Source organism: Sorex fumeus, unplaced genomic scaffold (assembly GCF_029834395.1).
Source record: "Sorex fumeus unplaced genomic scaffold, SorFum_2.1 ptg000213l, whole genome shotgun sequence".
In the NCBI taxonomy this organism is placed as follows: Eukaryota; Metazoa; Chordata; class Mammalia; order Eulipotyphla; family Soricidae; genus Sorex; species Sorex fumeus.
In genome coordinates this window covers 2,519,247-2,532,500 of record NW_026606270.1, presented here as the reverse complement: position 1 = coordinate 2,532,500, position 13,254 = coordinate 2,519,247, and the positions used below count along the sequence as shown (strand labels likewise).

The 13,254-nt window shown below is 53.8% G+C and overlaps 1 protein-coding gene across 1 annotated transcript in view; it reads right to left on the bottom strand.

The window, feature by feature from the left end:
- Positions 1-7,207, bottom strand: part of LOC130017707 (thyrotropin-releasing hormone receptor-like) — a 16,400-nt gene extending 9,193 nt beyond the window's left edge. The window contains exons 1-2 of the mRNA XM_056108458.1: positions 6,419-7,207; positions 4,076-4,364 (exon numbers count right to left, since the gene is read on the bottom strand). Coding sequence (XP_055964433.1) covers positions 4,076-4,364; positions 6,419-7,204 — 1,075 coding nt within the window. The 5' untranslated portion in view covers positions 7,205-7,207. The remainder of the gene's footprint in view (positions 1-4,075; positions 4,365-6,418) is intronic.
- Between the last annotated feature and the right edge of the window lie 6,047 nt (positions 7,208-13,254).

Below are 13,254 nucleotides of genomic sequence, written 5' to 3'. Positions count from 1 at the left end.
GGGCTTGGAGGAGGCCCCGCTGCAGTCCTGGTTGCCTGCTGGGCCCTGTGGGAGGCTGTTGGCAGGGATGGAGAGAGGAAGTGAGCAGGGCATCTGAGTCACCTGCAGGGCAGTGTCCCCTGTGGGGTGGCAGACTGGAGCACGGAAATACTCTGAAAGGGAGGGCAGATGGCCTGGGGAAGGGTCCCGGGGGTCCTGGCCAAGCCCCTGGCTCCGACTTGGCCTGATTCTCACCAGGAGGGCGCTCACTGCAGTCCTGTCCCTCACTGTCCTTCACTGTCCCCTGCCCAGTTGTCATCACTCCTTTTGTAGCCCTGTAGCACTGTCCTCCCGTTGTTCATCGATTTGCTCGAGTGGGCCCAGTAACGTCTCCATTGGAGACTTTGTTGTGACTGTGTTTGGCATATCGAATACGTCACGGGGAGCTTGCCAGGCTTTGCTGTGCGGGCGAGATACTCTTGGTAGCTTGCTGAGCTCTCCAAAGGGCTCACCCCCTTTGTAAAGGATGGAAAGATGGAGAAGGAAGGAAGAGGCAGCTTTGGAAACTTCTCGCTGGCCTTGAATCCCAGCGAGGTCTCTGCCCCCACCGCCCCCCCCTCCCCCGAGGAAAAGGAAGTTGGAGCCTAGGCATCAGCCATGGGGTGGAGGGTACTGACGGATTCCAAAGGGTTTGCAGAAACTTCTGGAGGGCCTCTGGCCTCTGCACCCTACCCTACACATTGAGGGGTTAGAGGCTGGTGTCTCTCCATCACTCCAGGAATACCTGAGTCCTACATCTAAGGGAGCAAGGGCCCACCCGCGGCCATGACGCGGCAGAGGCAGTACTTGACCTCATTGAGCCCGGGAGGAGATGAAGGACCGTCTCTCCCGCTCCATCCCGAGCACTGGGCTCTGGGTTCAGCCTCTTCATGGAGGCATGGGATGGTGAATAAACACAGGCATCCACAGCGGGCCAACCACACGGCTCTCCCAGAACCAAGGGAAAGGGGCCTCAAGAAAGCTGATGACCACAGCCACATGGAGGACAAGAGGCATCAGGTGAAGAGAAACCTGGGAAAGTCTGGACACTCCCGACCAGGGCGACACCATGGAGTTCGCAGGGGTGGGGGTGGGGGTCTCAGCACCTGCATCTTTGCGACTTGCAGGAAAATGACAGTTTCCCCATAGTTTGGGCCGAACAACATTCAGGCTGGACAAACGCCTCTAATTCTCCACCCCCGGATGAGGAAACAAGCCCAGAAGCGCTTGAATGATGGGTCCAGGACCACAGTGTGTGTTGGTGGCGGGGCAGACAGGATGCCCGGGTCTTAGACTCCCCAGTCTGTCTGCTCATTCGATCGGCTTCCCCTGAACATCTCTCCCGCTGTCTTCTTGGGGATCAAAGCAGCTCCTGAGCACAGCTGGACGCTGACAGCAGGGCCAAATGCTCTCATACTCTGAGATTCTGCACAAAGCTTCACTGGACAACTCCCACTTTCCTTAGGTGAGTGCCGCGTGCGTTAAGTGTGTTTCAAGAAGGGGAGAAATCCTTTGTGCGGCTTTCTAAGATTAGACCCAGATGTCAAGATGGGGGGAGTGGGCTGAGGGGGCCGGGTGCAGCCCTGCCCGCGGGCAGAGGCGGGAGCCCACACATTCACCCTGCCTGGTAGAGAATTCTGTGCCCCCTGGGTTCGGTTCTCTCTCTTGCCTGGGGGTCACCAAGTCCTGTACTACCTCACCATCAGACAGTCGCATTACTGGCAGTGAGCTGGAACTGTTTCCTGACTGATGTCTTCAGTGGCCAGTCTTCAGAGCCTCCCCTGCAGTGGGAATCAGGGGAGCACACAATGACGGCACAGGTGATGCCACCTGATCAAAGTGACCAGGATCCAGGTGTCCCCCAAAATGGAAGGGAGCTGACTTTGTATGAGAAAGGAATCAGACGGTGTGTTGACTCACTGATGTGGGGGTGTCATTTGTTACCACATCAAAACCCCCTCCATGCCAACCCACACACACAGCTTCTCATCATGGTCTAAAAAACTTGGCATCTTAGCTCAGGTAGAGAAGGGAGCACCAAATAAAGGGTGTTGGGAAGATCCACCCAGGATGGGAGATGTGTGCTGAAAGTAGACTATAACTGAACATGATTGCCGCTCAATTCCTCTTTTGCAAACCACAGGACCCAAAAGGAGAGAGAGAACAAAAGGGAATGCCCTGCCACAGAGGCAGGGTGGATGGGGGGGATGGGGGGTGGGAGGGATGCTGGGACCCGTGGTGGTGGAGAATGGGCAGTGGTGGAGGGATGGGTACTCGATCATTGTATAACTGAAACCCAAGCACAAACATTTGTAAGTCTACAACTGTACCTCATGGAGTTTCACTAATAAAAATTAAAAAATAAAAAAATAAAAACTTGGCATCTTAAACGTAGAATGACTGCACCCATTTGTGTAATATAAAGTAACTTAATAGGTGACTAACATCTAAGGACAGTAGAGATAGGGGTCAGGAGGTTCGCTCCATGGTTTGGAAGCCAATCTCATGTGCTAGGGAAAAAGGCAGCTGGGATGGAGAAGGGACCGCCACGTACATGATGATTGAAGGACTCGCTCGGGATGGGAGATGCGTGCTGAAAGTAGACTATGGACCAAACGTGATGGCTGCTTAGTGCCTATATTGCAAACCATAACACCCAAAAGGAGAGAGAGAGAATAAGAGGGAATATATCTGACACAGAGGCAGGGGTTGGGAACAGGTGGGGGCGACAGGAGGGACACTGGGAACATTAGTGGTTGAGAACGGGCTCTGGTGGAGGGATGGGTACTCCACCACATTGTTTGACTGAAATGTAATCACAAAAGTTTGTAAACCTGTAACTGTATCTCACGGTGATTCTGTCACTGTCACTGTCCTCCCACTGTTCATCAATTTGCTCAAGCGGGTCCAGTAACGTCTCCATCATGAGCCTTTTTGTTACTGTGTTCGGCATATCGAATACATCACGGGGAGCTTGCCAGGCTTTGCCGTGCGGGCAAGATACTCTCGGTAGCTTGCCGGGCTCTCCGAGAGGGGCGGAGGAATCGAACTTGGGTCGACCATGTCGGCCGCGTGCAAGGCAAACGCCCTACTGCTGTGCTATCGCTCTAGCCCCACGGTGATTCATCAAAATAAAAATAAATAAATTAATTAATAAATAAAAACTTGGCATCTTAGAGCTTTAAGCATTTTTGTTTGTTTGGTTGGTTGGTTGGTTGGTTTAGGGGCCACATCTGGCAATGCTCTGGGGCTACTCCTGGCTCGATGCTCAGGGATCACTCCTGTTTAGCACACAGGGAACCATATGGGATGCCAGGGATCAAACCCAGGTTGGCTGTGTGCAAGACAAATGCCCTCCCCAGTGTGCTATCTCTCCGGTCCTTATGAGCTTTAAATTTCCTTAAGGTGCTGCTTTCAAACGACGTGCTTTGGACAGGGCTTTCCCCTCTGTGCTCCAGGCAGGGAGAGTGACCCCCGTCACCATTTTTACTATCCTCTGTACCTCCATAGCCAGTTCTGGGGTACGGTTGGGGGGCTTGATCATTGGCTCTGAGCACTGAGCACTGAGGCAACTCATGTTTCAGAGGGGTTGGATCGAGTTGGGTGTTTGTCCTGGCAAAGGGTCCCCTAAATTCTTGCAGAAGGGAACTCAGGGATGTCCAGGAGATGCCTGGAGACTTCATTTCCCCCCCTCCCAAACAATCTTTAGAAAGGTTCCCCTCCCAGGCTGCTGTGGTGCTGCTGGGGGGTGATGAGAAAGGTGCCCCCAGCTCTGTCTGGCTAGGAACCTGGGGGGGGGGCTGCCGTTATGGTTGACTAAATAAACATTTAAGCTGTGGTGGAATGGAGAAATGACCCCGGGGTTGTGCAGTGCACAAACTGAGCACCCGCACGGAGCAGACCTGGACCTTCCTCCTGCACGCCTGGGTACACGGACGACTCAGGAGGGATAAGCAGCGGGCCTCATCCTAAGACGCTAGGGAGCCCCCCACACCCAGCCCCTGTCTGGACACCGTGCTCTCTCCTCCCTGCCAAGAGTCCACCCTGTGCTGGGAACTGTCGTGGATGATGCTGTAGGAAACCGGGGCGCCCTCTTGCGGCGGGAGCTTCGGCTGAGCCCGCCAACGGGGAAGCAGCCCCCGGAAGGCTTCCCGGAAGCGCTGGGACATGAGGGCGTAGATGATGGGGTTGAGGGCGCTGTTCAGGTAGATGCAGAGCCGGCAGAAGAGCAGGAAGCCGCTGTGGAGGTAGGGCGGGTTCAGGAAGGAGTTCACCACCACCAGCGCGCGGTAGGGCAGCCACAGCACAGCGAAGAGGACCACCACCACCGCCAGCATCTTGGTGACCTGCGGGCAGCAGAGGGACAGTCCAATGCACATGTCCCCAGGCAGGGCACCCGGCTCCCTGCCAGCTCACAGGAGGAGTCAGCGAGAGCCCCGGGACTCCCGCCCGCAGTGCTCATGAGATGCCCTCCATGCTCACAGCTCGTCCCTCTAACTCCATCCCTAGCTGGAGAACAGCGGCTCTGGAGCTGCGCCTGGTGGATTTGCTGGGTATCGGGGCCTGCCCGCGGCCACCGCCAGCTAGAGGAGGCCAGTGAGTGCCCACCAGGCTTCTCTCCTCCTCTGTCACAATGATGTGAGAGCTGGGGCAGTCGTCTCTAGTAAGGAAGGCGGAAGCGTGCCCCAGAACCGTTCCCTGCCTGTTGCTATGGGAACCTCGGACACCACCAGCTTCCTCCCCACCCCAGGAGGGGTAGGGGTTTGATCTGGACAGTGCTCAGAGTCTGGTGGTCTAGAGCCTGGAGTGATAGTACAGCGGGGAGGGCGTTTGCCTTGCAGGCAGTGACCCGAGTTCCATCCCACCATCCCATATGGTTCCACGAGCAACTGTCAGGCAAAGCCAGGAGTAACCCTGGAGTATCTCCAGGTGTGGCCTCAAAACACTAACAAAAAAAAAATCTTGTGGTCTAGCCTCCAACCCCACACCCCTCACCACCCACATCCCCAGCCTCACACTCGTGCTGGCACATTTTCTCAGCTCCCTCCTGCCTGTCCCCCCTCCTGCCCCTCTTTTCCTCCTGTTTAACCTGCCCTCCCCCCACACACACACCTCTGTGGATTTGGACCAACAGACCCCTCAGAGCAAAGATGGAATAAGCCTCCTGGGGGGAGGGAGTTCAGAAACGGGGCATCATCTCTAAATTCCCAAATGAAAATGCCACTGGGGGGCTGCCCATGGCAAGAGCGTCCCTCACCCTGGGGAGGGCAGCCAGGCCGACCTTGCTCCATGGCAACTTCAGATGCTGCTGGTGGCATTGACCTGGGAGGGTCCCAGTTGCTCACACAGGCCTGGCACAGTCCAGTCTGCTGACCCCGAGACGGTCAGAGGGTGCCGAGCAGAGGAGATGAGCTTCCCATCCAAACATAACTGCTCTCCCGTTTAGGGCCCCTGGGCACTGGCCTTCAGGGCCATCTCCCCTCCAGGGAGGACTTAACAGAAAGGATTGTCCACTTTACTTCCCCCCAAGGAAGACTGAGGGTGAAGACCATCTGGACCTCCAGAACTACCCCCGCCCCTGGACTATCCTTGGATCCACCCTGGAGGAGGGGGGAAGACACAGGCTCAGACTCCTTCACCAGCTGTTCCCAAGTCACCTCCTCACCCCTGTCCCTTCTACCGCTTCCAAGCTCCCAAAACTCAAACAATTCTAGGGAAGATCACCAACCCAGGCACATAGTAAGTGCTCAATAAATGCTGGCTCTCTTTCTACCTGGCCTCCAGCCACCCCCTGCCCCAGGGTGGTGGTGGGGGAACATCCTGGCTCTCTGGGTCTAAAGAGGCAGCTTTGGGGTCAAGTGGGGAAGCTTTGGGGAGGCCGTGGGGAGGCCATGGGGTGTCACTTCCCTTTCTGGACCGTAGTTGTACCCATCAGTAAAAGAAGAGAATCATGGTCTCCTGGTGCCCACCAAGTAACAGTTGGTGGATGTGACCAGGCTGTGTTCTTCTCACCCACCATACAGAGACAGGAGCACAGCAAACTCACCCCCCGCCCACCTCAGCACTGGGTTCTTTTTCTGTACTGGGGGAACATGGGATAAAAAGAAAGAGAATCAAAATATGGTGCCACTACTCATTGCAGAAGCTTAAGAATGACCAACAGAAATGGAACAATTGTTGGTACACAGTGGGTTTAAGACTTTGCAAGGTAAATCTCTTTTCCTGGGTCCCACCAATGTGATATTATTACAGAAGGGGAAACTGAGGTTCGGGGATGTCTCCCCAAACTAGTCTGGTAAGTGGCACTAGGAATTGAGCCCAAGGGCGGCCAGCTTCCACCATACTCACTTGTTGGTTCAGCACTGGGGTACTGGGGTTCCCTTGAGGACTGGGTGCTTACCTGCCTCCGTGAGTTAAAGGTGCCTTTTGCACTCCTGGGGGAGAAGCGCGCTTGGCGGGCGGAGCCGCCCCGGTGCACTGAGCCGCAGCGTCCCGGGCCGCCCGGAGGCAGCGGCTCCACGCAGAGGACGCGCGCTATGAGCGCGTACAAGACAGTGGCGAGGCCCAGGGGCAGCGCATAGAAGAGCGCGAAGTCTAGAAAGTAGACGGGCAGGTAGAGCGAGCGCGACACGCGGTAGCCGCACTGCACCTGAACGCCGTCGGCGTAGACCGTCTCGCGCGTGTCCACCAGGAAGAGCCAGAGCACACAGTAGGCGCCGGTGCCCGTCCACAGCAGCGCCGAGATGCGCCTGGCGCGCGCCACCGTGCACAACGTCTGGGCGCGCAGCGGGCGGCAGATGGCCAGGTAGCGCTCCACGGTGAACGCGGTGATGGAGCCCGTGGACGCGTTGATGCCCACGTACTGCAGGTAGGTGATGCCCAGGCACCCGGCGTGGCCGAACACCCAGACCCGGGCAGACGCCGCCTCGGCAGCGGTGGGCACCCCCGCCGCCAGCAACACCAGCAGGTCTGCGGCGGCCAGACTCACCAGGTAACAGTTGGTGGATGTGACCATGTGGCGGCTTCGGATCACCACCAGGACCACCATGGCGTTGCCCACCACACCCACGGCGCACACGAGGGGCACCAGGATCAAGGTGGCCGCCTGGATCGCCACGGGAGGACGGGGCATGACGCCTAGAGCCGAAGCGTTGGCGCGCTCAGGGTGCTGGGACCGGTTCTCCATGGTCCCCTCTGCGCGCTGCGTCCCCAAAGCAGCGGCGTGGTGGTGGTGGGGTGGCTCGCAGCTGCAAAGGTGTCCCGGGGAGAATCTCGGTTGACGCTACCCTTGCGTCAGGGGGTCCCGCGGTGGTACCCAGGAAGGCGCTGCCTCGCAGAGCGGTGGAGACGCCTCCGGGACCCAGGAAACCGGCGCGTCAGCCCAGTTCCCGAGGACTTTGGGCTGAGTTGGTGCGGTCCTTCTCGGGCTCCTGCGGCCCGCAGGGCTGCGCTCCCTCACCGAACCTGGAGCCCAGAGCCGCCTCCAGCCCCGCCCGTTGGCCCCGCAGGGAAGTCGCGCAGCCACCCAAGCGCGGCGCGGCAGGCGCGTGGGGCCAACCCCTGTCTCGCCAGCGTTTCTCACGGCTCTGCTCTTGTCCGACCTCTCCGCCCGGACCTCCCGGCTGGTTCTGGTGGCTTCAGCGCAGCCACGGCTCCCGGTACCGCGTCCTGGTTCGGGTGCGGATTGGGGCGCAGTGGGGAAAAGGAGGTTCCCGGAAGCGCTTATGGACCCCGCGGGTGCGCCCTTCCCTTGGGCTGTCGCTCCCCCACCCCCGCTCCCTCCCTCCTCTCCTAAGCTCGGGGAGCCCCCGCCAGGCAACGGGGAGGGAGAGGCGACCTGCCTAGTGGAACTCAGCACGGAGGGAAGGGCATTTGAGCACCTTCGCTTGGGGTGATCCTGTCCCACTTGCCTTTGCATCTGGCTTACCAGGTTGCATCCCCATCTGGTCCTCGAACCCCGCCAGGAGGGATCCCCTGAGTGCAGAGCCAGGAGTGAGCCCTGAGCATCTCTGAGTGTTGCCAGCCCCCTAGCAAACAAAACCAAAACAAAGTCCTTCTCATCGCCCTGTGAGCTCATGCTCTCCTGAGGGAGATGTTGATGTTCTTGGATAGCACCCCTCTCCCCATCTTTCAGCACCCCAGTTAGCCAAGCTGACAGCCTTAGCTCTAGGACCTGCTGCTGAACGAAGTCAGTGGGGACTGGAGGAAAAGAAGAAAGCTTGACTTGGAGGCTTCCTGGAGGTGGAGCCTTGCAGAGCAGTAGGAAGGACTCAAAGGCTGTGTTCTGGGGAACCTGGCCTCCTGCCTGCTCGGAAGGGATTGTTTGCAGAGGATGGCTCCCTGATTACTCTCTAAACTGCATTCGCAAAGCTGTGAAATATAATAATCATATCAACAACAACAATAATAGAACTCCCTCAGAGGGGCTTGGTGGTTTTCATGAGTAGAGTGGGGAAAATTGAAACCCAGTGCTTCGCGCCTGTACGAGGGAATGCCAACGATTGCCATGTCTCTCCCCTCCCTCAAAAGTCCCGTGGATAGACCACATTAATGGGCTGGAGCTGAATGAGAGGGAACTTGTCAGGGATGTATTTTGGAGGCACCAGCCAGGATCCAGGACACTCCCCCCCACAAACACACACACACACACACACACACACACACACCACCACCAACAACAACAACAACAGCAACACCATTACCACAAAGGACAGGTCCCAAGGCAAGGGATGACTCTGGGTGTATGAAGTCCCACCCCTGATGCCTGCTGGGTATTTCTCATGGGTAAGTTCTGTATATAACCACAGATCCCGTGAGGGAGGTATCAGCCGATTTCCATTCTACAGACTCATGAGGCTCAGTTCATTGGAAAACACTGGCTCAAAGAAGCGTGGGTTATTGGGCTGGAGCAATAGTACAGTGGGGAGGGCATTTGCCTTGCACACGGCCCACCCGGATTCAAACCCTGGCATCCCATATGGTCCCCCGAGCACCGCCAGGAGTAATTCCTGAGTACAGAGCCAGGAGTAACCCCTGTGCATCACCGGGTGTGACCCCCCCAAAAAAATGAAAGAAAAAGAAAAAAAAGCAAGTGTGCGTTATTGAGCTGGGGGAGAGTTCCTAGGATTTGAACCCAGTGGCTTAGCTGGTGAGACCATGTCATAACATCGGGGGTCAGACTGGCAGCTGATCCCCAAGTTTATTCTTCCAGTCCCCACTGCACTCGACTGTCCCTTACTCAGCTCTTTCCAGGGGAGGAAATGCCAACTAAGCCCAGGATGCCTCCCTGTGTCCCGGGTGTGCGGCACCCCTGCGTGTTGTCCAGAACAATCCTTTTAGCCAGATTAATGCAATCAATGGTCTCTCTCCCTCTAAGCCTGCCAGTGCTGTCTTCTGCCCAGCCTCCAAGCCCACTTGTCAGCAGAAAGAAGAATATTTGGCAACAGAACTACGGCTGAAGTGGAACCTTGTTTTCCCACTGCTCTCTTGTCCACCTCTAATCTTTCTGTCTTCGAGAAGACATTTTAATAAAGGCACCAGCTGCGTGCATCCATCTCTAAAGCTGAATGTTCAGGAATCTTTGCTTCCCCTCCTCCCTCACCACTGATAACCAACATTTAAGCAAGGTCCTCAAGTCTGTCTTGAAAACATACCACCAAATAGACCACTTTTTACCCCCTATTCTCTACTAACATTTTTGTCCATTTTTAAAAAGTTTTGAGGCCACACCTGGTGATGCTCAGGGGTTACTCCTGCCTCTGCACTTAGGAATCACTCCTGGTGGTGCTCAGAGGGACCATATGGCATGCTGGGGATCGAACCCAGGTTGGCCACATGCAAGGCACCCACTTACAAATTTTTGTGCTTGGGTTTCAGTTATACTAACACCCAAGAATAGCTAAGATAAGTACAGGGGGGTTCATTCCATGACTTGGAGGCCAGCCGCACATGCTAGGGAAAAAGGCAGCTCAGATAGAGAAGGCAGCACCAAATAAAGGTGTTGGGAGGAACCTCCAAGGATGGGAGATGCATGCTGAAAGTAGACTATAGACCGAACATGACTGCCACTCAATGCAAACCACAGCACCCAAAAGGAGAGAGAGAACAAAAGGGAATGCCCTGCCACAGAGGCAGGGTGGGATGGGAGGGCACGGGGGGGGGGGAGGAGGGAGGGATACTGGAAGATGGGGGGTCTGGTTGGAGAAGGCCCAGTCCCAATCTGAGTAGGCTTGGAGACCTCAGCCCTGGGACCCGCATGCCTGGGTTCCTCTGCCAGTTCTTTCATTCATGAGGCCCGTCTGGACGTGTGGAGAGTGGTCCCAGCATGGCCGTGGCTGGCTCCGGAGGTCCTCAGCTGCTGGGGCTCTGCTCGGGGTCGGGGGGGGGGGGAGAGAAACTCAACCCTCCCCTCTCCAAGGGGCCCCGGTGAGGACAGCCAGGCGCGGGGGCAGGAGACACTATTCTCTACCTTCCTTATATATGAGGACTTCAATAAATATTTATTTCATTTTTTAATTATTTTTTTTTACCTCCCAAGACTCAGGGGGAATTGGGGCCACTCCTGCCATTCCTTGGTCATCTGAACTGGGTGGTTTAATCCTCAGGCCCAGTGATACAATGATGCCAGGGCCCAGTAATACCCAGGGGCTTCCAGGGTCACTTCTGTGCTGCTCAGAGGGCCACATCATGCCAGGAATTAAATTCAAAGGTCCTGTACAGGCAAGGCATGTGGTTCTTTAATTTATCTCCCCAGCCCTTCATTAACTATTTATCAAGAGAACCTATCAAAAGAGTCCGGAAGTGGATGCTTGCCACAAATATGGCGGTGGGAGGTGCAGAGGCAGTTAGGATAGAGAAGGGGCCACTATGACAATGATAGTTGGAAATGATCACTCTGGACAAGAGCTGAGTGCTGAAAGTACGTAAAGGAATATGTAGGATAACTTTTCAGTATCTATACTTCAAGCCATAGCGCCCAAAAGGAAAGAGAGAGAGAAAGAGAGAGAGAGAAGAAAATTCAGGCAGTGGGTGGTGGTGTGTGGTGTGTGGGTGATGGGAGGGAAATTGGGGACATTGGTGGTGGGAAATGTACACTAATGAAAAAGGACGGATGTTGGAACATTGTATGACTAAAACCCACCATAAACAGCTTTGTAATTGTGTATCTCCTGGTGATTCAATTAAAAATGAATTAACAAAAGTTTTTTTTAAAGAGTCAGTCTAAGAGTGAAACTAGCAGGAGGTAGCATTATAGCTAGATTTGATACAAAAGCAAAGTAAAGATTGGGAGGGTTCCATAAAGAAATAAGACAGGTAAAAATTAATTCAACTTCAGTGATTGGAATTAAAATATGTTTTTTAGATTTACAAAGAAAATCGGGCCTAGAATTTCAGTATTAATCTAAAGCCCAGAAGAATAAGACTCTGGGAGGAACCAGAGGCGCTGTCCACGAGAGTCTGGTGCTGAATCCAGGACTGGAATCGAATCGAGTGGCGTCATCTTGTGTCTTTCATGTTTAAAGGATCAAGTCACATACTCTAACTACTCAAAACTCAGTGCACTGTCCCGTCTCTGTTGGAGTAGCTTATTCTTTGCTGCTTTATATAATCACCGAATTGACTCATTTATTTCACAAGCCTAAAGTCTTCTGCTGGAGCGATAGCACAGCAATAGGGCGTTTGCCTTGCACACAGCCAACATGGCCAACCCGAGTTCGATTCCTCCACCCCTTTCGGAGAGCCCGGCAAGCTACCGAGAGTATCTCCCCCGCACGGCAGAGCCTGGCAAGCTACCCATGATGTATTCGATATGCCAAACACAGTAACAACAAAGTCTCCAATGGAGACGTTACTGGGCCCTCTCGAGCAAATCGATAAACAACAGGAGGACAGTGACAGATTACAGTGAAAGTCCTCTGAGCATCAGTCCTGGTGCTGTTCCAATTTGGTCTACTTGGAAAGGAAAAAATGCTCCTTTGTGGACATCTAGAAATGAATTATAAGGAATCTGAATCTACTGGGATCTGATAGATTTCAGATATGAAGGGAAATAAAAAAAAATGTCCACCACTGTTTGACATTGATTGTTGGTTTTACTTCTGGATTTTAACTTTTAGCAAGAGGATGACAGTAATCACACCCCAGGAAAAGTGTCATGATACCCCCTTCTGAGAAGCACTTCACTTCAGCTCTTGAAGATGCTTTTGGTCTTACGAAGCCTTGCTTGGTTCCTGTTTGATCACTGTAGGATAACATTCATTTGTCCTTTCTTTTTTTTCCTTTTTGGGTCACACCTGGCAATGCACAGGAGTTACTCCTGGCTTTGCACTCAGGAATTACTCCTGGAAGTGCCTGGGAACCATATGGGATGATGGGAATTGAATCTAGCCTGACTGCGTGCAAGGCAAAAGCCCTACCCAGTGTGTATCGCTCCAGCCCCTCATTTGTCCTTTCTTCTCTGACCTTTCTCCTCTGCCGCAGGGAGCTTATGTTTACTGAGTAACACCCATAACAGTGCTCCTGAGACACTCCCATTCCTCTGTGTTTATCTTTAACTTCTCCTTTGTGTTCTTCTTCCCCTGTCTGTTAATCGCTCATTTCCCCTAATCAGAACCTGTGACTCTTAAAGTCAGATTCTTCAGAGATCTCTGGATTTTGTATTTGTAAATTAAATAATTGCTTTTCTCTTTCCTTTATGTCCTTTTCTATTTACTTTAGAGTAATGTTTTTTTGTATAGACACAGGAAGACAGTTAATGGTATGCTCTTATTACTTGAGAGTTAATTGACTCCTAATAATATTTACTCCTGGGCATCTGTCATGTTTACTTAACGTAAGCCTCAGTTGCCCTTATCTCCTAGCACCCGATAAGGAGGGTTCTGATTAAGAGGCTTGGATGGACCCTGGGCAAGTAGTACACTACCCTGATATCAAAACGAAACAGACTAAGCACCATAAACCTTATAAGTTAAAAGCATGGTCGTGGACAAACTCTGTCATGACCCAAAGAGAAACAACTGGATAAGGACTCTGCTGGGGTTAGGAAGGACTAATCTGGCCTGAGGACTGTAGTCTGGGATCAATAGCGAGTTGTCCCCAGGAGAGCCACCCTATAAGCTTAATATATCTTTTACTGTGTTCATACAAAATGACTAGAAAGATTAATAAGAAGTAAATTTAAGATGAGCGGAGTGGGCTGAGGGTTGCCTGACGTCCTGCACCATGAGAGGCCCCGCA